The sequence below is a fragment of the Coloeus monedula genome, assembly GCF_965178545.1.
Source record: "Coloeus monedula genome assembly, chromosome: 2".
In the NCBI taxonomy this organism is placed as follows: Eukaryota; Metazoa; Chordata; class Aves; order Passeriformes; family Corvidae; genus Coloeus; species Coloeus monedula.
The window spans coordinates 54702006-54727364 of NC_138782.1; the positions used below are offsets into that span (position 1 = coordinate 54702006).

The following is a 25359-nucleotide window of genomic DNA, read 5'->3' on the forward strand; positions in this document are numbered from 1 at the left end:
TACATTTTTTTTCTTTTTACTTCTTTATTTTAAAATTATTTTATTTTTAAAAAAACAATATAGCCTCACAACAATCATATTTTACACAAGAGGTTTATGATTGATGTCAAAATCATTTATATCACATCTGGAAACCATTATGAATAATGTATAAATTGTTCGACTGAGATGGTTCCAAAAATTTCAGCACATTAAGACGCGCCTGTTCCCCTGAGCCTATCACTCTCTTTAGCAAAATAAACAAGATTTTGCATTTTTGAATATTTTAGAAAATTACTTTTCAGTCTTCCATTTCTATGTGAAGTCCCCATTGTTCCTTGAACCGCAGGAGATACATTTTTTGGTCCTCAGATGATTCACCAGATACCTGTTTCTCATACAGTCTGAGCAAAATTCCTTCTTTGTCAGGATCATCACACTTGAATACTCCTCCACACACCTGATTTTCAACACTGGACAAGGTAGGAATATACAGTCTTCCACTGTGAGGATCCCAATCTACTAACGTGGTCTGCACACCTTCTTTATCTGTGAGGCCCTGTGTGATTTCTTTCAGCTGATGATAGGATGTCTGCCCAGATGGTTCAGTATCCAGGTCCATCAAGTTGATATGGGTCTCACCTGGCAATTCATCTGCTGCATCAACCACCTGCAAATTAAGTTCCTCTGTTTTCTGTCCCAAACAAAGGTCTGCTACCCTTATCTCCAGTTGGGGGGAATATGGCTGTCCTGTTTCCATACCAGCCAAGTCCCCCAAAGCAATCTGTGGCTCACCCTGTAGTCTCCTGGGGGCAGAACATTTCTTGTCTAGTTTCTGACCAGGAGTGAATCCTTCAGCCCTTACATCATGTTCATACTCTACTACCCCTGGATTTTTATCTTTCCAAGTATTCTGTGTTCCAGACTGGCCATGAGATGTCCAGTGTCCAGAATGGTCCCCTTCCACTAAAGTATCTTCTTTCAGTGAAATCTCTTCATGTGAAATACCAAGCAAATATTTTGCTTTCAGCAGTTGTTTAGAAGGCAAATCCTTCCCTTCAGTGGCACTGTAAACAGTGCAGTACTGGGGACTTTTCCTTTCTGATAGATGGCTGGATTCCTTACAGTCATCCCCATTAACAGTGATAAGGTTGAGAACTATTTTTTCACTTGGTATGAAAACCCGTTCCTTGCATTTGTCAGTGTACTGCCATACCTGGAAAGTAAGAAATACTTTGAGTGAAGTATAATAAAAATATCATCTTGCTGCTTCTTATACCATCTTATATTCTTAAAATATAAGGCTATGTTCGACCTTATTAGGAGGCTATTTCAATTTAGAGAAAAAGTTCATCACATAAACATTCAGGAGTGTCAACATGCTCCCTTTTTTTATTCTATCTAAAGTAAAACTATATTATGACTGGTTTTAATATCCCTTTCCTCACCTTCCCCATGTCAAAATATTGGTTAGAACCATTCTGTCAAGTATGGGTTTTGTTTCCACCAGCATAAACTCATGTGACTTTGGAAAAAACACCAGTTGTCTTCTCGGATCAAAGATTACCGAATATATTCCACTCCTTTTAACCAGTGAAGAGAAAATGGTCGTCACAACCAGTTCCCACAAGCGGTGTCAGGTAACATGTTAACGTATGGCTGACAGAGAATAAATTAATAGCAGGTTTCCTTTCAGAGAGGAAGCTACACATCAGGCTGAAGCACCATCTACGGAGCCTGCACTGTGCAGTCTGCCACAGGCTGCTTCTGTGACTCTCTGCAAAATCATCGAATTAAACAATAGCGATCTTCCTGAAATGACAGGAACACGTGGGCACTGGTGGAGTGAACAGGAAAGACAACCAGAAGCTGCATTTCAGTGTTTTCAAGCTTGAATGGAAGACTAAGACCATTAAGTGATGTACCAAGTAGTCTGAAAGGTCCCACAGGACAGAAGTGCTGGACCAAAACAAACGGCTTATTCCACATCCCCCCAGCCACACAGGGTGCACATGTGGAATAGTCTGTATGTTGGGAAATCCAGAGCATCATTAAAATATCAGGTCAATATTCATTCATTACCTTAACATTGACTGACTCCAGAGGGAGAAATAAAATCGAAGCTCCAAGATGGTCATTAAAAAGTGCAATGAACATAAAAAAAATTCCCAACATTGACATTACATCTTTACTAGAGAAAAAACTCCAGGAGTTAAGAGTTTAGTCTGCTACTGAGTGGGAATTTTTCACTAGGTAGCCCTTCATGTTCTTGGACTTTAAAGAGTTCTGTCCTGTTAGCTCCCCAAGAGACCGAGCTACCTCCCCATACCATGCCCTTCATCCCAGGGATAAAACGTAAATAAGACAGAGACAGACTTTTCACAAGGGCCTGTAGTGACAAGGGACAATAGTTTTAAAATGAAAGAGGATTCATTTAGACTGGATATAGGGAATAAATTCTTTACTGTGAGTGTGGTGAGGCACTGGAATAGGTTTCCCAAGAAGCTGTGGATGCCCCATAACTGCAAGTGCTCAAAGTCAGGTTGGATGGAGCTTTAAGTAACCTGATCTAGTGGCAGGTGTCCTTTCCCATGCCAGAGCGGCTGAACTAGACACCTTTGAAGGCCCCTACCAACCCAAACCACTCTGTGATTCCACAGTTCCGTAATAAAAGCAGTGCCTCATCAAGCGCAGATGTTTCCATGCACATCTGACTGCAGCAGCAGCTGCTCCACTCCTTCTGAGCCTTTCTGAACCCACAGTCCGCCTGTGAAGACTTCTCCTATGACTCCTGCACTGCTCTAATCTTCTTCAGCAAGATCAGCATGTTGAAACCAACTCCCTTGTATCTCCCATCCCACGGTGTCACGCAGATTGGATTAACATTGAAGTCTTCATTCATTATTATAATTGCATGCCTATGGTTGAGCAACTTGCTTAAAGATACCAGTGAGAAAGTTCTGTTGACCTCATGAGCTGGAAACCAGTAACATTTCATAGACTTTATGTGTTCTTCCTAAAAATCAACAAACTTTGCAGCGCTAAGAAATTTGAGAACATTTTTTGCAGAAAGTGTATTTGGGCTGTCTAAATAACAGCATGTGTTTGTCTATACATTTTTGGGTGCTAGGAAATGGTACAGATTTCTAAGTATTCTTGAAATCCAGGTCAAATTATCTGTATGAAACACGCGATAAATCCGTCACAATCACAATTAAGTGGAAAAATCTGGTAACACCCAGTAATAGTCCAAGAAAACATGATGGTGTTTCCATACTGCTTAATTGTCTTCCCTTCTTGTTTCTGAATTCAACAAATCAATAACTTTTTTCCAACTGAATTTACACAGTGCTTCATCTTAGATAAATTTATGGAGTTCTGACATCCTGACAGACCTTGCCTAGTACACCCCAGACCTTGCTTAAGGCAATGACTCTTCCCAAACCAACAGCTCTGTTCTGATCATTGCAAACTTGAGTTATTACTCTGTTTATCTTGCATTTAATAACCCTCAATGTGGTTTTCTTCTCTTGATCTCAGTGGCAACTAGACCTTTTATTTGGAGCTAGCCATGGTTTCCTCCAAGACTGCTTGGAACCCTGGAAAACACACAGCTCTGCTGTGAGTGCCAAGGCTGGCAGTGAGCTCCTGCAACAGAAGACACTTACCAGGTTTGTTGGATGTTTTTGTTTGTGGATGTGAATATACTTGTGCACACAATAGCATATCACAGAAATAAAAAGGAGAGCCAGCATGGTAGGCATAACATATCCAAATGTGATTGTTATAGTCTCGTCTTCTGTTTTATCTGTTAATAAAACAAAAGTTTTCATTGCAACGGGCAACTTTTTCATGTATGTAGACAGTAATATGTGCATTCACCACACTGTCTTTTGGATACTGAATGCAGATGTTTTAGATAAACAAGGAATTTGCAGGAAATAAAAAAAATTATATTTGAGCTACAGGACAATGTTTATTATTGTCTAAATTATGAATTAAATTGTAAAAAGAAGCAACAACCCTTCCCTTAGGTTCTCCTGCTGCTAACTTCAGATTGACCCAGGTCTGCCACTCCCAAATCTCATTCAAGGAAAAAAAGCATTCTCCATGCACTAAAACTCCAAGAATGCAGATACTTTTCTTCAGAGGTACTGATGTACCTTCCAGACAGTCCCAGCTATGTGTTATTAGAGGCAATGTTTTTTTCATTGGTACAAGTGCACAGAGGAGGAAGAAACCATGCCAATTATCACTCTCAAAATGGATACATAAAAACCTCACTAATTCAATCACCATTATTTTTTCTAACTTGCATCTTCTTTTTCTTAATTTGCCACCTTACACATACCTCTCAATGTAGCAATGCAATGTTCTTTGGAAAAGCTGCTGTCCAAAACTGGTGTGGTGACATGTATCTGTGCACTGACACAATAAGCTGTTCCAGGTTCTAACCAGGGCACAACCAAGGTGTTGTTGTTGATGGAGAAGAACCACTGGAAGACATTAAAAAAATATTTTTCTCCCCTTTAACTCCTCAGCTACAGAAAGGTCACACATACACATTTTCTAGAAAGATTAATGATACTTTAAGAGCTGCCAGCTGCATCCTTTTTTCCAAATGCAATCAACATTCAGCCTTGCCAAAGCTTACCCGCTTCCTTGTTTTTTTGTTGAGGACAGACACGTTGTACTGTAGGCCAGGATACACCTGAAGCAGAGATATGGATTCTTCCTCAGGACTTCTCTTCCACTTCTCAGGAGCAGTCAGAACGATTGAAATAGATTTGTCAGTAGAAGATACACTTACCATGGGTGGATCAATTTTAGCTGGAAAAATGAACATGTACAAAAAGCAGTCAGATTCAGCAGAGGCACGCTGATTTGACCAGTTTTGAAAAATTGATCATATTACATTTTTGCAATGTTCAGGGGAGTTTAAGTAGAGCTTTGAATAATTTACTTATATTGGTAAAAAATTGTTTGATCAGATAACTAAGAGGATCTCTATAGCGAGAAAGTGAACACTGACTTGCAATTTTGCCAAGGAATTCCTGGGACTTCACAGGATAAACAACCTTGAAACTCAATTTACTAAAATAGGCTGAATTAGCAATAGGTTCTTAGATTATCTGGCACAGATAAGAAATATTGGGCTCTAGAGTATGCTGACTGATTGGTTTAATAAAGCCTTTTCAAAATGAGTTATTTATACTGTGAATGTGCCACAGCTTTTATTTGCCTTGAGTAAGGTTTTACCATAACATTACAAAGTATTCAGTATATACCAGACTATATATATATATCTCCAAATTCCAATGTTATTATTTCAATTACTTCTGTCAAAAGCATAACTGTGGAACAACTGCAAAAAAGTGTAACTTCATGTTAAAATTAAAATATCATACACTATGAAGGCACATGCAGTCTGAGCACACATTACAAATCAAGGCCATTGAATGCCTGGCTGTGTGCTTAGCCCTCCTTACTGTCTGTTAGAGGGTTGAATCGTGTGGTCTCCATCCAGTCAGAGCATGTCCCATTTAGGAATGCTTTAACACTTGCATAGTATTGTTCTTCATAATCAGAGGTCTCACTGGAGAGGTCACACCATGTTCTGTTTATATTCTTGCATTCTGGCTTTCTAATCCATTTGCCAACACCGTATCTATATTGAAAAAGAAAGAGAAAGGAGCTCTACAAAAGCTATTTCCATTATATTAGTCACCTCATAATAAAATTTTCTCTGCTTTGTTACAGCTGATAAAACAGTTCCCATGTTTAGCAGAAATCTGAAATTTCAAGGAATCCCAACTTCAGCTAAGATGAAGCACAAGACTTCCACAAGTTTTTAATGCAAAATAGATTAGAGTAGGTCCTATCCAGAAGAAGCCAGATGGAGCTAAGTGGGATGTTAGTGATACCAATCTAAGTCAAACTTTGCTTGCGCAGACCAGAGATCTCTCAACTTCAGTCTCCACAGCTTTAGTTTAAATTCTACATACACAATAAGAGAGAAAGGATAACTATTTACATGGAAACAAAGAGTTCTGTCAGAATGGTCAGTGACTCATCCTCAAGTATGGACACAGATGATGCTCAGGGTCTCCAAGATGAATGACAGGAGACTACTCATTCCTGCCTGTTGCCTCATTTTCTAGTTTCAAAGAAAGCTTCAATTGGAACACAATGAACTTCAAAACCCTTCTAGTTGAAAAAAGGCCAGGTATCTGCTACCAACAATGCTTGGTACTGACCAGCTCTTATACACTGGTAGAACAAACCAAGATTTCCTTGGAAAACTCCTGCTTGGATTTGCTCAGAAGCTCCTGCTCCTCAAATTCACCTTAAGAACTCCCCTTTGGCTGCTAATTAGTAAGGGCGAGTGGCCGTTTCTGCCTGACTGCCAGACAGGATCACTCAGCAGCATTTTCAAGCTGTCCCAAGGCCTTGCTCTCTGGGGTGGGTAGAGGCACGAGTGTTTTTTTGTTCAGTATAGCCAGTGCCCTCTGAACATTTTACCTCCTACACAGTAGTCCTGGTTTCAGTCAAGGACAGGGTGAATTTTTTGCAGTAGCCATGAGTGGATGGAGCTTGGAGCCATGTGGGCATGGCCAAAATCTTTATGTTATTCCATACCATCTTTTGTCATTGCTGAGGGCATGGGAAAGGGACTCTCTCTCCATTCCAAGAAGAAAGGTGTTCCTTTCCAGTGAAGCAAACGAGGTGGATGGAGCAGTGTGGTAACATTCATCCAGACCGGAGGGAGCTGTTTTGGGTGGCATGGCTGCAGTCAGGTCGAGCTCTGTGCTCTCTCTTTTGTATATTTTTATCATGAATATTGCTGCTGTCACTGCTTTTTGTCTTATCTCACTGCTGTTTCCAGTAAATTGTTCTTATCTCCATCTGTGATCTTTGCTTTTTGTGCTTCCAGCTGGAGGTGGAGAGGAAGCGAGTGGTGCCATATTTTTTAGCAGAACTACTGAATTGGAGAACACTGTTCCCAAACCATGACAATTATTGTTCACTCTGTAACTGCTGAGCACTCTCAAGGTACAAGAAACTTCCAGAGATCTACATTCATTTTGCTGATCTGAAAATATTCCTAGATTGAGGGAAGTGTAAATATTAGAGGTAAAGACTGGGAGCATTGCATCATCTGTCACAACAATGCTATACCTATTTAGAAGCCAAACTTCTATCACTGCCCTTCAGAATGACACAGTGCTCTCTCAGGGGGAACAAAGGAAATGCAGGCTGGTTCTCAATGCAAATTCCTTGACATCCTACTAAGGTGCAGACCTTGACAATGTAAGCGCCTGATTCCAACCACATTACTTGGTTTTGTACAATGCTTGATAACATCAGTGGATTTTCTCCTAGAAAGGCTTGCTGGATCAAAAAAAATCTGGGGGAGTGGGTCTGTCAGGAAAGAGCAGTGACACACTGGGTGTTATTAATATCGTATTAAATACTACATCTCCATTTCCATTTAAATGTCTACAGAGGACGTATGTGGACAGATACCAGTCCCCAGCACAGTCCTTCTTCATCCCTCTGTCTCATTTTAGAAGAAATGCCTCTGAAAGCTTCCATAGTATTAGAATGTTGCTTCCTACACTTCTTACATAGGAAGAACATCTCCTTACACATTTTCTAACTTGGTGTGAAGTAAACAGTGCCAGAAGTGGAAGTTAAAAACCACACTGCTTAAGTCTAGCTCACACTTTAGTTCTTTCTTTACTTTATATCAGCAATACCTTGCATGAAGTCGGGTTTTTTTTTAAATTGTTATTTAAAATGCTAAAATAAAGTCAGTGGGAGATAAAATAAACAAGCCAACTTACACTGTATACTTCACCTTGTAGAGTACTCCATCACCTGTGCCTTCTGGTGCTGACCAGTGAAGGACATTCTTCATGTTTATAGACTCAAAATGGACATTCCTAGGGTTGGGCAAAGAACAATACAACTCTCCTGAGAAAGAAAATAAGAAAGGAACAACACGCACTAAGAATCCGCAAATACATACACTTCCAACTTAGCCAAGACAGAGAGTTATTTTTGAAAAGGCCAGAAATTCAACATTTTTTAGCATTCAAAGTGTAATGTGCTTGGCTATGGGAAATCAATTTTTTTACAAGTGTCCCTACCTAGTGCAGTCTCAAATTCCATCTTTACAAGTGTGTTTTTTCTCTAGCAAAAACGACTTTGCCATTTATGACGGGCACTGGCATGGAAATACTCAGGGACTGGAAGCTAAAACTAGGAAAGCTTGGCCTAAAAGAGACACACTTTTTAAAAATTGTAACTGCATTTGAATTGAAGAAAAATTTAACACTGAAAATTAGAAAAATATCCTTTAATACTTCATTAGAATCATCTTGTAGCTGAGTGGATTTTTAAAAGACAAACAAGGCATTTTTTAAAAATACACATAGAACCTACTGCACACACAGCTTTACAAACTGAAGTATGACTTTAATCTGGAGAATTGGACTGGATGATTCACAATAGTCCCAGTGTCATTTGATCACCCCTTTTGATTCTCCAGAAAGTCAAAAGCAAACATCTACTGGTAGGTCACACACATCTAAATTGCTGTTCATTGAAATTTTGAAATAAATAAACAGGCAAATCTGGCTATCTTAAGAACACAGTTTCACATCTTTCCAATACCCACTACTAATCTCATAAATGTCATGAAGGTGCTCGCATTGCTAAATTGCTTGCAAAAAGAAGCCTGTGGGCCCAGGGGAAGAATCCCAAGTTCAAAGTTATGGCTCAAGCCCCAGCTACTCCTGCCATGCACCGGGGGGAGCAACCCCGAGACCAGCTCTGAAGCTGCCACTTCCCATTGCAGGCAGCCACAAGAGCATAATAGGGAAGAAAAAAAGTGACTCTGTGGGTTTTCAGGACTTTTCAAAACCCTGTCATTTCCTCCTCTAGGAATGCAATTCTAGTTCTTGAGATAACAAAATGAGGCAAAGAAAGGGGGAAATAAAATCTATCAACACAAACATTGGGAACCTGTTCAAATGAATAGTCCTTGAGCTGTTACTTCCGTAAGCAGACCTTAGGTTTTTTTGTAGTATATTTCACTATTACTAGAGCAATAGTGTTCATCCTCCTGTGTATGTAACATGTAGCTCTTTTGTAAGCAAAAGTCACCACCATTTTCCTGATTAATGTGCAGACTCCTATCTGTCTTTGAGCCAAACAGTAAAAGTTTTTTTCTCTTCAGTACATTTATTAAAACAATCTCCTTGCAATTCCATAGAGACCTATTACTTTAAACTGTCTCAGTGCAAACTCTGGGTCTTCCAAGCCTCTAGCTGCTCATTAATGCTGTAGTGGTATATGTGTGCATCTGTATCTTCAGATCACAGCGCTGTTTATGGAAGGTATTTCTAATGTTGCTCTCTTTTATCTCCAGCTCTTAGTGTTCAGTAGCTTGCATTTTCTAGTCAGAGAACAAATTTTGTCAGGTATAGTCCTTAGGGCAAGCTTATCTATTTACAAAAAGTAGAAAGTCCCATTTCCTTGACTCTTGGATGCAGAAATATCCCATGACAGTCAGCTTGTAAGAAAGACTTGGTTGTAACAACATAAAAAAAATTCTAGGGTGCCAGGGGATGTAAAAACAGCAAAACAGATTCTCCAGGAATTTGCCTTACTCTAACACTTGCTTCCAAGTGGAAGATACAGAATCTAGAAAATCAAAGGTTTTCATTTCCCCAAAATAAATGTCCTCTGCAATTGCTTTAAGTGAAACCAAATGTAAAGATGAAGCTGCCCAGGAAAGCTGAGAAAACAGTTTGATTTTCTGAAGAGTTGTTTGCCTGTACCTTTCCACATTTGTCCACCCTTATTTTAAAACATTTGTATTCCTCAAGTACATTTTAAAGTAGCAAGAGTAATGCGTTTGGCTGTTACATTAAAATATTCTTAAACTATTAATGTGTAAAACTGGCTCTTTGACTTTTTAAGTTTTTTTTTTTTTTTTTTTTTTTTTTTAAATTTTAATTTCCCTCCTCCCAGTGTGGTTTCTGCTGTGGTAAATGAAGTTTCAAAACAGAAACACTGACTGCAGCAGAGGAGCCAATCTCAGTATGCAGAAGCCGCAGACTGTATCTTTACAAGATCTAAAGCATTACAACACTGCTGGTTGTGCTCCCAGCTACCCCCAGCTCAGTGGGATTTGGAAGACAGAGGGACCGAGACCATTAACTTTCCATGAGAAGCAAAAGCAGAGATTCGGTTTTTACTTCTGGTTTTGCCCCTTTACTAAAGGGCTCCTGTCCTTACAACAAATCGTGCAAGTTAGTTCTACCTCAATTCTGCACGTGTAAAACAAGAATAAAACTACCATACTACGCCTCCAGGAAGAGTTAAGAATAAATTCCTTCCTGGCTATTTGGTGATCAGCAGTATCAGGAGGCACGTGCAGAAAACAGATTATACACAGAGCTTGAATGTTCCATGGTTATCAGTCAGGAAAGGGCTCAAGAATATGCAACAGCTGCTTGTTTCAGTCCTTTAACTTGTCTTCAGTCTTTCAGTTTCTTGTCTTTAAACACAGTACATCCAGTTATATTCTGATTTTATTTCCATTTTTCAGGATTAATGGCATGGGTGTCACATAGAGCATTTTCAGTTTGTACTGGCCTAGGAGCAGAAATCAGTCACACGTTGCTCTGCTAGGTTAGGTCTGCGTCACTGATTGCTAGCAATGGCTGTCATTCAGTTCCCAGTACAACTAAGTCACTTTATTTATTGCATGGAATAAAATGGAACCCTTATTACTGTCTTTGGAAACGCTGTAAATCAAACCTTGAGTAATATCATGGTTTACATGTTCATGAGTGACATCTGGACTGGAATTAAAGCAACAATATGGGCTTGCAAACTTCACCACCACAAGGAACAGCCAAGTCTTGATCTTAGAATAAGCTATAGCGAGACTCTCCAAAACAGACATGACTTAGCCCGAAAACACCTTTGCATGTGAGTGAAAAACCCCTCTGACGTCAGTGAGATTATTCACATGAGTAAAAGTCTGCATGACAGGTGCTCCATCTTCTCTTTATGAAATCACCTGCTATGTTTAAAAACCTGGTCAGTTTGAATCACATAGAGCTGCCTGCCAAGTACCTGCCTTGCTGAAGTCAGTACAGTTCACAGCTCAGTTTTGGTTATAGCCCTGTCTATCTATCTACATGCACACACAGACACATACATACAGACACAAGGATAAACACACATGTTTTCCATGTTACAACCATTACCCATTCAGTGCATCTGTCTTTTACCTGCTAGGAGGTCCCCCTGCCTGCCTCTGTGACAAACAACTGTGTTTAATGGCAGTGCTGCAGAACAAATACAGCTGCAGCTACCCATGTCCTCTGGCTCTAAACAGATTTTTTAGCTTTGCACTTCAGTTGGGTAACCCAGCAGCTGCAAAGCATAAAAATATATACATATAGAAAAGTTTAGATTATTTTTTCTGTGCAGTGGCAAAATTTCTGGGGTGGGGAGAAGGCAGAGGACCCACTGAGAGCTGACCTATTGGTATCCAAGTGCCTCCTTGTGTGATCACTGTTGGTTACTGTAGCCCTCTCAAGTAGAGTGGTCATCTGCTATATTTTACTGTGGCATGGCACAAAGGTGCAAACACCAAATTATCCAATCAAATACAGCAAGAAGTATCACAGAACCCTCTAGATGACTGTAAGATAAAATTTAAGACAGTGAGTGATGTGGAAAGCATTAAGACAGAAAGATGAGCCCTACTGCAACAGTCTTGCTACCCACAGCAGTAAAACCCAAGAACACTCCCCCACAGTCCTCTCAGAATTCAAAAGAGGAACTGCTTCTCTGACAATGGCACAGACTTTGGCTTCAATTGCGGTCGTATTTTCTTATACAGAAGTGGCCCTTGGTAGCACCTCTGATGGAAGCGAAACCTTTGTGCTGGGTACCGAATTTGTGGGCATCACTGCAGCTGTGCCTTGGCATTTGCAGCTGCCACTTCAAGGCCATGCATTGAACTCCCACTTACACACCTCAGAGAGCGGACAGCCTTTCAAACAGGCAGAGTCCCTGATTTACCTTATCCCACTGGTAGCTTAGAGCCACCAGTGAAGCATCAAGCAATTAAGGATCAATCTAGGATACACTGCATCTGAAAATGAACACTCTAAACCACTGCCCTTTCTTTAGTCTTACAGTTCAGCTTTGGATGACTTCAACCATATTCCTCTGAAATCTCGTTTGCTCCTTCTATGCTGTTGGCTCTTATTTTTTGAGGAATTTTTTTCTCTCTTCTCTTCCTCCAGCTCATCTGTTTTGATTATGTTGTTCTCAGTGAAAAAGAGTCCCTCAAACACATGCCTAAGCATAACATAAAAATAAAACTTGTCATACTCAGAGTAAATGTCCATTTAGCATCATGTCTGGTGTCCCTCACAAGCAGAGGGTTGGGGTTTTTCTGGCACATCTCCAGCTTCAGGCAAGTCGGCACTGGCCATGCAGGAATGCGAGGGACTGCACCAAGTGGTAAACAGGGGGACTGAGCCAAAATTGTAGATCATAAGATAGACAGAGGAAGGGAAACCCAGCAAAACCAAGAATATACTTTAGCAAACTTTTGACTTACTCATTGTCTTAGCAACAATTTAAGTAAATGAGTAAACTTCTTAACAATTAAGTGATCCTGAAAGCTTTTTTCTGTGCAGATTCTTTTTGACTCAAACTCAGCAGACTGAATAATGAGGAAGAGAAAAAAGAGCAGGAGGAGGAGGAGGAGGAGGAGGAGAGGTACGTAGAAGCCATTACAGCTCAGCTGCCTTTCTCCTGATGGGTTGCTGGAACTCTGGTGTTGCTGGGTATGAAGTCAGGTTAGTGAAACCCTTTGAACTGAGCGGCACTGGTGGGAATGTGGGGAGGAGCACAGAGGTGATTTCCTGTTCAAGTCATAACAGCACTCAAGAGCTAGCCACAAAGCACACTCTTTGCTCTCCCACAAGAGGAGCCCATCACTCCCTACACAGCCTGTTCAGAGGGGGCACACGGGGAAGAAAGATGGACAGAAAGGGAAGCATAAGGCTGCATGAAAACCAGGTGGTGGAGCAGATGGAAAAGCTTGAGGGAAGAGGTGTGGAAAGGTGGGAGAAGGATGAGACTGAAGCACATGGGGTTTGTTTTTCAAGAAACGGGCAGGCTGCCATTGGAAACAGGGAGCCTGAGGAGGTAATTTTGTCAAAGAGTGTGAGTGGAAATACAGCCTGAAGAACAGGAGATACGGAAGTGGGACTGAAGCTATGGCTTGCCCTGACAGGCTCTCCTCCTCCATGTCAAGCTTTGTTGTTATTTATCCAAACCATGTGCTAACTTATAAAAAACACCTCTAAAGAGAATATTGGTCAAAGAACATTTCAGACTCAGTCCAGAAATACCCAACTTCAGAGAGGAGGAGGAAGTCTTCCCAGTCCATCGAAGGCTTGTTAGGAGAGAGCTGGAGAGAACCATGGCAGCTGACATCCATTCCTTTTTTGCTAACTTTTATGAAATAAAACAAACTGAATTTTCTTCCCACTGCATTGCAAGTTTGCAAGTACAAGAGTAGAACTCCCACTGTCTTCGCCATGCCCTGCTGCAAACAGATTTGCTTGATGCACTCCAGCAGGCAAAAGTTACTGTAGGTATGTTTTCTATTAATTCTGAGTGACCAATACTTGCCTGAAACAAGCAAACACTGTGAGTGAAATTCAAAGTGAGCTTGTCTAAAATTAGTCACAGCCCTTTCAAGGCTTTCAGAGTTGTAATCTGATGGAGGTGTTTTGTGCTTTATGGTTTGGTTTGGTTCCAGCTTGGTTCTTGTTATTTTGTTTTTTAATTTAAAATGCAAAGAAGTTTTGTTAAGTTTGTCATGCAAAACCATTTTTTGTCTAAAAGAGCTACATTAATTTTAAAAGCCCAATAGTGACACAATGCCATGACATGATAGCTGTTTTTTAAAACAGATGTTTTGAAATAATATGAAATATTGAAAATTGCCTGTCCAGCATTTAATGTTGAGGATTTTCTTTTCTACCTAGAACATGTTTAGCATTACCCATTTATTGCTGCTTAGATCAATCACATCGAACAGCCAAGAAAATGCAAGCTTAGTTAGAATACCTCTGACATCTTACATTTGTTTTCCAAAATATCCAAGAGTTGAGCTTTCTATTTGAAATATTGTAAAAATTATGCTCTGCGACAGTTATCAGCCAAATTGCCATACACCACATTTTGGTACACTCCTAATCCATCTTTACATAAAATATCTATTTTTTACATATAAATTGAGCCAAAATTAGGTTTGGCTTTCATCATTCAGCACTGACTAACAGCTATTAGGTGACAACAGTCCAGTTAGAACTAACAGCATTGTATTTATTGCCTAAGAGATGTTGCTTGTTGCTCTGTGACCTACTGATGGCTTTTCTAGAAAAGGGATTTATGCTTTTCTTGGGAGTCAAAACAATTTTAATTAGAGAAATCCACAATTCTCAATCCACATTTTGCCTCGGACAGGAGACTGAATGTAACATTGATGGGGGATGAGCACTTGCCTTCCTTTCTGAGGGAAAGGCAATCCTAAGATGATGGAAGTTGAACACCTTCTTCTGCACCCGAGATCTCAGAGGAAGGACCAACACTCCCAGAAAGTTTGTAATGCCTCACCTCTCGCAGGCAATGCCTCTGGGAAGGAACTGTTTGCAGAGAACTCCTGGGGCATCCCCTCAATGGTGTGAGACTGAACAGAAATACGGTGCCTCTGAACAACACCCAAGTTACTGGCACACCAAGTACAAAGAGAAGAGCTGTATGTAATTTTAAATTTTTATCTAGAGATGGTCCTGAGTTCCAAAATTCAGGCTCTTACCAAGTTAAGCCTCTTAAAATATGGGAGCTCTTGTTCAGCTGGCTCATAAGGGTGGTTTTTCTCTCTCTTTTTTGCAGATAATCAATACCATTTCTCAGGGAGAACTCCATCAGCAGAAATCAATCTGTACAAGCCAAAACTATAAAACCAAACATAAACAGGAACCACACACACACAAATGACTTGAGTAATCCTAACCACTTGCTTGTCTTGGAATTAAGACTATAAAGGTCACTAGACAACAAGAGGCCCAGAAAGGAATGGTTATCAGCTACAGTGGTGAACCTGAGTGTTTGCTGAGGAACTGCAATGCACATCTAAGTTTTGGCCTTTAATCACAAATCCCAAGAGTGTTGGAAGTCCCTCTATGGAATGAACTGCCTCCTTTAACAATTTCCATTTCTCTTTAACAGGCAATATGAACTTGTCAAGTTGAGTCATAAGCAAAGCCGAGTACTAGGGCTAGATCGCAGTGTTGTCCAGAACAGCCTAGCATGATACTGGAAGCTGGAGATGAGAAAGTAGGGATGAACCTTTCAACTATATCAACATGCCACTCCTTCTTCATATACTGCAGTTCTCCTTATGCCAATATCCATTTTTATTTATTTCTATGTTACATTTATTCTTCTTTGCTTCACACTAGTGGAGAGCAAGGAAATACTGTTTAAAAACACCAAGCTCAACCCCCCCATATACTTCCATTCTTATTACTGAAGCTTTATGCCCTCTCTGGTAAACACACAGATTATCACTAACACACATGCATTTCAATCTTGCAAAGTATATAGATATGTACTAGGTTATACAAAATACTATATACACAAAATTTTCAAGCTGAGAGTTCAAAAAATCATTCTATTTTACAATTTTTCCCCACTGCTTTTCCTATCTCTAGCCTTTTATCCAGTATTTCCCAGAACAACATCAAAAGGGATGTTTTGTACATTCCAGTACAGTTTTAGTAACTGTGAAAGAAAACACATCGAAATTTGCTTAAAGGAAGGCCTGAAGCTGCTTCTCAAATTACTATTTATTAGTAAAAATATGATAAAGTGGAATACGAAAGACATAAATTAAATCAGGTATGTCAGTGCAGAACAAGCAACTTACACTGCAATTAGAAAACATCAAAAGGGGGAAGCTTTCAAGGTTGCATCATATGAAATGTAGTTGATATAGCCACATATCAGCTCCAGTGGGATCTAAAGCTGGGTGTATGCCAGCAAGGACTGCAACCCAGTATGAGCAGGTCTGTTAGATTAAAATGTTTATACTGAGAAAACCTTGTCTACATTATATACATTTCAGGGTTTTGCTTTTTAACACTGGACCACCTGTACTTGGCACTACATGAGCGGATGAAGCACATGTTCAAGGGCAGCTTCATCCAGAAAAAATCCAGTTCCAAGACTGTGTCACAATATAAACAAAAATACAATAAGGGAAATGATTGAGATTTGCTTCAAAATCACATACCTTACCTGAATGAAAATAGTAAAATATGCCTTAAATAAATCAAAATGCTCCTAGTTTTGCTGTACAGAATTCAGGCTCATTTCCCTTTCCTCACCATAGTATAGATATAGATACCATAGTATCCAGTGCATTCTTTCTTCTGTATGGATCTACAAGAGAGAGACTGGACTCTACAGGCCAAAGATTTCAAGGTTTCTCTAACTGCAGAAGAATGTGGTTAGGGAAACCTCCCCTAAAAGCAAGCAGAAGGATTTAAAATAGAGCTTGGTAAGTTAATGGATTAATATTCTACCATGTAAAAAATTCAGGCTGTTCCTTCACATTCCTCACAAAAATTGCTGAACTCTCCCATGTGGTAAAAAGGAACGTGCTTGAACAGTCTTGATCCCGATGGTTAAAAAATTAATTTTCCATTTTATTTTGCATTTTCTTCACTTTTTTACTTGTTCTACAGTACAAATTTTTAAATGGTTAAGTGAAACACCAATTTATAAAAATCCCAATTGCAGTGACAAGTGAAATTTTTATCCTTGCTCAGATAGTCTATTAAGTACAGTTCATAGACAGCAGGGCCTGAAAACAGAATGCAGTTAGAGGCTGCTGGAACAGTAGATGTAATCCAGTAAGGATAAAATCATGCCCACTAACACATCACAGTCAAAATAAAAGGTGTTTCGCAAAGGTCAAGCTCTAATTTAGCATTTAAATGCTGCTGCTAAGGAGTTCAGAAAGGAACTTGACAAGAGATCCCAAGGAGACAGGCACAGGACAGATCCCATAAGATCTAAGAATCTGAGTCTGCAAAGTCCTGCTGCAAAACTGCATTACATGGCACTTGGGTCCTGGTTTCTGTTGTTGGATCAAAGTACCCAAAAGGGATTCCTCTACCTATCACTTCCCTTCAGAAAAAGCACATGAGCACTGCTATGATGGTTCTGCACTTCATATAATTTCTTCCATTATTAGCAAAATACTTCTAGGATGAATTAAACTAGCATTTAAGGTCTCACGCTGAAAAAGGTAAAAATGGAAGCTCTAAGCCTTCAGTGGAAGGCACAGCTCTCCTTTCCGTGCTGGTATTGCTGACTGTCAACAAAACTCTGAAGTGATGTCCAGCTAAAACCTCAGGAATGTGCAAACAGATTCCCTTCTTCCTTGAACAACCACTAGACAAAAGCAGCATAACCCCCTTGACATTTTTCTAAACTTTCTTCAGAATCAAAACCAGCAGTAAACACATTTTAAAGTTTTTTTTTAAAGGGTAACTGAATGCCAGTTGTACAGATTTTCCACACTTGCACTGATGACCATCGGACTTAAATAACATGAAAATAATGTGGTCAGTTACTTAAAAAGAAGCTGGCATTGGTACCTCTGAAAGCAACTCAAAATCACTGATGCCTATTGGAGTAGTTTGTCAAAAGAGTAACTAGGACACAGTACTTAGTGGTACTCAAAGGCATTCAGGGTATGAAGAACTCTCCTCACTGCCTTCCAGCTCTCACAAGATTGGAAAGTTTTGCTGTGGAGTTAAATGGGAGCAGATTCTGTCCCTGTGCATTGAGTTTTGGAGGCAAGACTTGCAGCAGAGAACAAAATCACAGAGTCAGAGTAGGTTTCTTAGAAGATCTGCTAATCCGTCCAAAGCCCTGCTCTGTTTTATAATAGGAGATATATTTAAAAAAGGAAATAATGTATGATTTTAACAGCAGCAGGGGACCCCCCCTGCACACACGTTCCACGCTACAGTTTATAAGCTCATTCCCACTGGGTAACATCCTTGTCCAAGTCGAGACATTTTGCTCTCTGAGCTGCTCCCACAACCCACTCCAGCGGCCACCTTTTTTGCTCCGGGTTTCTTGTGCTTGGATGTGTGGCTGTCACCATATGATACAGCCAACCGGTGGGAGAAGGGACTTGGAGCCACTCAGGACACTAACACGCGGGCTGAGTATCTCTGCCAAAACCCTACCCTGACTTTTGTTTTAATCTAGCTCTTGACTGCTCAGTTACACTCTTGAGGATAATGCCTGTCAAACAGAAGGGAAGCTACAAACACCAAAGGTATTTGGGGAATTATCGCGATGGGTATAACAAGAACTATCTCAAGAGCACGCTATCGACTTAGAGCTGACAGCAAATCAACACAGAGCTTTGTAAAACCTAATTCCAGCTTAATTACAGAGAAAAAGAAAAGATGAAGCAACATTACAGAAATACCCAGTTCTCCTCCTCCAGCCGAAAACACAACACCAAATGCACGGCTGTCCAGGGCGGACGGCACGGGAGCACCCGAGCCCTGCTCCGGTCCGCGGGTCCCGGGCGCCGGCCGGCCGGGGCTGAAGGAGCACAGCTCGGCCGTGCGGGGTCACGGCCCGCACCGCCAGCCCGGGAGGGATGCGCGTCCCCACCGCGACAGGCGGGGGCAGCGCCGGCACCCGCACCCACCTGTGCGCGCCGCGGGGCCCGGCGGCAGCAGCGACAGCAGCGACAGCGCCAGCGGCAGCCAGGCGCCCATCGGGGCCACATCTCCCGGCCCGGGGGCTCCCCGCGCCGTGCAGGGGGTGGGAGCGGGCCGGCCGGCCCGGCAGGGCAGGGCGGGGCAGGAGGTGGGAGGAGGAGCCGGGCGGGAGCGCTCCCGCGGGGCCTGCGGGAGCCGGTGAGCGCCCGGTGATGCTGCCGCGGCCCTGTCGTCCCGCCGTGACACCGTCTCCAGGCTGCGGGGTGATTTCTGCTGCGCCCCTCAGTGCTTTCACTGATTAATAATTCTCCCTCGAAACCACCGTGAGACGTGAGTGGGATGCTCTTGCGCACCTTTTTTTTTTTTTTTTTTTTTTTTTTTTTTTTTTTTTTTTCCGGAGGAAGCTGAAGGGCAACGTGCTACATCACTGGGTGTTCAAAGATATGATTTTCCCTACTACTTCGCATTTAATTGTGTATTTGAAGATGGTAAGAGGCTATGGAGTCCCCATTCCTGGAGATACTCAAAATCCATCTGGTGATGGAGCTGAGCATCCTGTTCCACCTGACCCCGGTTGGAGTAGAGGGGCTGCAGAGGCACATTCCCACCTCAGCATTTCTGGGCTTGTGAGAAATAACATGTTTAGCTCTTGCTGCTCAGTGCAGCCCTCACTGAGAGCAGGAGGTGAGAGAACCTGAAAGGGTGCACGCTGTGCTCGTGGGGTGCTACAGACTGAATACTTGGGGAGGCTCTAGCAGTTGAAGGTGCTGAGACATCAGCCCTTCTTCCCGGAGATAGACCCCAGCCAGCTCCTTTCCTGCCAGCTGACCTGATTTGCTGTCCTCCCAGTTGTTCTGTTCCCTTCAAGTTTACCTCCTCCATCTTGGCACTCTTTTGCTAGTTTTTGGTCTCTTAGTCTTTTCATCACCAACCATTCCCTCGGGCCTTTCTGCATAAAAGGAGTACCATGCAAACAAGAGCCAGGTGTCAATGCAACTGCTACAGATCAATTCACTGAAGTGATGGTCAGCATGGGTTGACTGGTAGAGCAAGAGGCTGTGTCTGGAAATTATTGTCTTGCTTGTTTATCTAATTCTAATTTACAGAGGATTAGAAACTGTACATGGTACATGTACAGAGTAATATATATTGTAAGTATCTATATACTTATAGAGATATACACTACAGTGTTCCACACTGGTCTCTCTCCCAGATTAGCTGACTCTGTCACTCTGTGTCTTTCCTGCAACTCCTGCTTTTTTGCCTGCTGTGCTGTTTGTGTTAGGAAGGGGGTACTTGATGCCTTTGTCCGGATACAGAGGCCCAATCTGAAAGTGTGCTGAGAAAATGAGGTTTCTAGCCTCATTCTGGCTCCACAGACAACACAGCTTTCCAAAGTTCAAAGCCATGGTCTCAAGGCAAGTAATCTGGCTTGCTCACAGTCTTAAGTATACATACCATGAATGATGAGAGGACCTATAGTGAGTTCAGGTACTCAACTGGACAGTGTCTCTCCTGTCAATAAATTTTGGCCAGATTTTTCACAAAGATTTTGACGAAAAATAACACTACTTTCTCTAACTAGAAATGTTTCCGCATTCAGCTGAAACTTCTTAAACTTTGTGGATAAATGGCATTTTAAGCAGAAGTGGGGAGAGGAGGCCTTCTGGTGTTTTTTTTTTTTATTCTCCTACCCTTGATCTTGGAAATGTCCCAGCTGACTTGACTTTTGAAGACTGGAGCCTGGCTTTAGACAGGAAACCTTGTCACAAGTGACTGAAGTTTCTGAATATTACAGAGTGGAAGTAGCCCCTCAATTTCAGTGTCTCATTTTTCATTTTCTTTTTTGTCTTGAAGAGAAAAATTAATACCCTTTTCCTGCCAGAGTTTGGCACTGCCAGTACTATTTGCTATGACCTCTGACTACATCTTCACCTGTGACAGTGGAGCTTTGTTTCCATTGTATTTTGATCTTTTTCCTCTCCATCTTCATTTTTTTCTGTCTAAAATAAAGGATATACATAAGAGATTAATGATGGAATAATCTAATTTTAGCAGGACAGGATCTCTCTCATTTACATTACAGCAAATTTGCATATAGCCCTTAACTTCTGCAGATTTACTCCAGATTGATTGTACAAGATAGGGGTTTTATTTAGAATTTAACTGCAGTACAAAGTAGCTAAAAGACTGAATAGGTGGAAGAATTTACTCTTTATTATAAAAAAATTAGCTCAAGAAGTTAATTTAACTGTACAATGGAAAAAGTCAGAAGAACATTTAGCATTATGTGTCATAAATGGAAAAAAAATCCAATCCTTGACATTTTGATTTATTCTCCTTTTTAGCTGGGTGTTGAAATGGTGTTAGGATAAGCTTCTACCTTTGTAAAATAAGTGTGAGAAAGAGATTATAATCTTTCCTGATAAGATGCTCTGTGACAGGTGTTCAGGAGCAGTTTGCTTCTCCAAGGAACTTGCTGGCAGGCTTGAGGTTTTTTTTCACCTGACATCCTTAGCCCTAGAAGCCCAGCAGGAGGGAGGAAATTCTGTGCTTGACAGGGTGGGGAGTGTTAACTAGCTTGATTGCATCAATCTGGGACTGTGAGTGCCCTTTTTATTTTCTTTCTCTTTCCCTGATCACAAGACCTGCAGTTGAAATCAAGTCATAGTTGTGCTTTTCAGCAATCTCCCTCTCATTCTCAGTACTGCTCACATTTCTTAGAAATGTGTTTATTTTGTGGAACAGTGCACACACGGCTTTTGGCTCCAACACTACCTGTAATCCCATGCTCCTTTCTCAGTCTAAGTTGCTGTTGGCTTTCATTGGAAATTTGCCTGAGTGAGGCTGGCAGTGTCTGGCCTTGTGTTTCTGCCAATTGATGGTGATATGTTGACTGTGCTTGGGTGGTGACTGTTGCTGGGTGTGTTAGCAGGCGAAGAGTGAGGTAGATGGACTGCACAGATATTTCTACAGACTATATTTACTGTCTGCAAGCAATAAGAAAGGCCCTGTTTGGACAAAAATAGAGTTTCAGTCAAGAGAATCACAAGATGCATCCCACTGGATCTGGGCCTGCTATTGGTGAAGACAAGAACTTTTCTGAGACGTTTCCTCCTGCCAGCAAATAGAGGGATGGTCTTAGAAAATCAAGGGCCTATGCTTTACTCTGTAAATAGTTTAACTCAGGAGTGTAAATGAAAGAGTCATTTCAATGCATATAGCATGGAACATTGCCAAATGTATCCATAAAGAACAACATGAGTACTAGAAGGAACTGGAAACTTCAGACATGTGGCCACAATCCAATCCAGCCTTGCACAACTGATCTTTCTATGGAAATTTTTTAATTGTTTTAATTTAAGGTGCAGGTAGGCTGCCTTGGATGCTTTTTAAAATTATACATGGAAAAGATAAACCTACACTGTTGCTCAGAAAACGTTTCAGGAAATTTTTGCCTTTGCATTCTTTCAACGGAACAGTAGCAGTATAGTAATCTTCAGAGGAACTTAAAGAAAAAGTGCTTGAAAATACTAAAAGATGCTATCAGACTATGTTTTGAAATCCAGATGCAGAACTGAGAAGGATGGTGTTTGTGTTTTGTGCTCATTGCAGGAACAAATCTGTGTCTTGTGTAACCTGAACAACCACCTTCCAAGAGGATTTTTTGGGTTTAACCAATTGGTTTAGGGTTAGATTGGGATGCTTTTTTTCTGATACTGTACAGTTTTATGCCTCTCATATCTGCAGCGTCCTTTGCCTACTAATCAGTTCTTTGTTGTTGAATCTGTATTCTCCCAGCCAGGTTAAAACTCAGGTGCAGACTACTAGGTTTTGCTGGTGCAATCAAGAGGCAAGGGTCATCTTGCTGTTCAGCTCAGCAGAAGATTGATGGGAAGGTGTCTCTTTTGCTGATCCTGATACTTGTTGCTTTGCCAGTAAGTTCTTCTGACCCTGTTCACATTGATGGGAAGACTGTCTGACTGCTAGCTTTGCTACCCTTCATGCTGGTATTTAAAAACTCCTAAGAAAGTATCCAAAGGAAAATAAACCAGCTCATTTATTTGTGATACTTCCTTTCTGATTATGAAATTCACTCACATTTTGAAAATAAATGTATACTTACACAGGGTATGAGTTATATAAGTTAAATAGCATTTATCCCTTCTTTGATATATGAATCTGTCAGACCTTTGAAAGGGAAAACTGAGTGAAATAAAATTTTTTGAGTGACGATTCATGTTCCTCCAGACAGAGTTTATAGTTTATTCCTGTGCTACAGTAGTTTCAGTGTAACAACAGTTACTCATCTTCCCCCATAAAATACCTCTCGTGAAAGAGGTTCTTCATCATCTTGTTTCCTAAAATATTTCTGTCATTTACTGTAAAAGATTATATAAAAGTTCACAATTTTCAAAGTATGAAAACCAGCACAGTTATTTTCAGCCATAGGCTGAAGGAAAAGGATCAGATGTTTATATTTCTTTAAGACCTTTAATAAAGAGTTTAATAGATCCAATTTAAACAAAGTTCTTTTTCAGAACTTTGGAAGAATAAACGGACCTGAAAGTCCTGCTTTTGCTCACAGTGAACTGAAACACCTTAAAAATTCCTTCTTTGCTCTTTGTAGATTGATTGACTAAACAAAATAAGCAGTCTTTTAACTCAGAGGTAAAACAATCAGCAGCAATGAAAAATCATTCTTAAACACAGCTGTAATTAGGAACACACCTACACAGCTGTACAGGGAGCTACCTAAAGTTCAAGTTCAAGTGAATGAGAGTAGTACATATTCTAAACCCTAGAGATAGTTCAGTTGGATCTTTTGCAAATGCTTTGCCTTTTGTCTCTTACAAAGTGTTTCTAATAAATGCAAACATGACCAAGGAGAAAGTTCTCCTATACCAGGAGCCAACATGTGTGGAGATACTTTGTGTATAGGTTACCTGCAGTTAATAAGTTGAAAATGGATGTATACATCCTTCTGCGTTCCTGTCCCCTTCCAAAGCAGTCAGAATATCAGTCCTGTGTCAAGATGGTGCCACCTGCAGCTGAACCTCAGCTCCACCATGTCATGGGTTAACCGAAGGGAGTCAATTCAAGAGACTCCCTCCAGTGTCCCTGGAGCTCTAGGCTTTGTGACTTTGAGAAGCCTAAGTGGAGCAGTGAAAGCAGCTGTTTGCTGAGGCTGATGTTCCTAGCCCACGGCTGTTTGCTACACATAGACATTTTCTTGTTCTTTTTGACAGTGAAGTCACAAAATAAAGGTCTCCTCACAGAAAAAACCAATTCCTTCTGAATATTCCATCTCACCTTCTTTTGATAATCCCTCTGTTATAAACATATAATACTGGTTTCTCGCAAGTATTAAGGTAGATATTATATAATGTTAGAAATGCTTTTTGCTGTGTGGATGTAGTTTTCTTTCTTTTTAGCAAGTGTGAGCAAGTAAGATAACCTCCAAGGGAGCAGAGGATGAGGCCCAAGGAGCTGCTGATCAACACTTTGTCCGGGGAACAAAAGGGCCCAAAGGCTACTCCACCCGGAGAAAGGGCAGCCAGGAGGGTCCGAGAGCCGCTATCACCGCTCTGCCCGGGGGACAAAGAGGCCAAAGCTGCAATCAGCCCTGACTGTCTGGAGAATTAAGAGATCCACCCTACCATTAACTCTCACCGAGTGAGCCCAAGCCCAAAAATCAAAAGAAATAAAACCGCAAGGCAGAAGAATACGCATGCTCTAAAAAGGCGGAACCAAGCAGGGGCCATGCAGATCAATTCCTGGAAAAGTTTGAATATGCATAAAGAACAGACGGTTAAAAATGGTATAAAAAGGACTATTCCCGGGCATCAGGTGTGCTCTTGGCAGAGCGCCAAGGCACCCGGCCGTTATCCCTTTGCTTTGTTTTATGTGTCTCTTATTGTCTTTATATTAAACTCTTTAAATTCTCACAGGAGAGTGAACCTTGTTTTTCACACCTCTAAAATTAAACTGCTTATTATAAGACTTACACTCCAGGAAAGCATGGTAAGCCTTGCAGTGACCCCACTTGTTAATACCTTTAACGGAGCTTTTCCTTGTCTCTAATTCAATTAAGAGTAGTTATGATTTTCCACAATATTGCATGTAGGAGGATGTGGCACGTATTCTTGATCTGTCTTGGTCTACTGATACTGCCAAAACCAGTAAAGTTAAACCACTGCAAACATAGAAGTAAAAGTCATTCTTCCACTCTCCTAAGTCACATCTGCAGAGCTATTTTGAGTGGTGTATTCACAAATCCTGATTTGCATAGCCCAGAACAGCCGACCAAACCACTGAGCATAGCCAAGACCACTCCTGATTCATAAAACCAAATCCAAAGTGAGTTCACCGAGGTGGAAGAAAACTAACCATGACTGAGAAGTAAAAATCATAACAGCACTATTCCCAGCTGAGCTTGACCCAGGACACTCACTGAAGCAGAAAGTGCTCTGGGAAATGCCTGAGTCCAACAGCCTGCAAGATGAAG

At 41.0% G+C, this 25359-nt stretch overlaps 1 protein-coding gene across 1 annotated transcript; it reads right to left on the reverse strand.

Annotated features, from left to right (window-relative positions):
• Nucleotides 1-280: 280 nt before the first annotated feature.
• IL20RA (interleukin 20 receptor subunit alpha) lies at nucleotides 281-18908 on the reverse strand (the record flags this gene model as incomplete). The annotated part of the gene is made up of 7 exons (XM_082302593.1): nucleotides 281-1195; nucleotides 3648-3787; nucleotides 4331-4475; nucleotides 4634-4809; nucleotides 5469-5647; nucleotides 7827-7956; nucleotides 18839-18908. 7 exons carry the CDS (start codon nucleotides 18906-18908, stop codon nucleotides 281-283), a joined length of 1755 nt encoding a protein of 584 aa, XP_082158719.1.
• Nucleotides 18909-25359: the final 6451 nt, after the last annotated feature.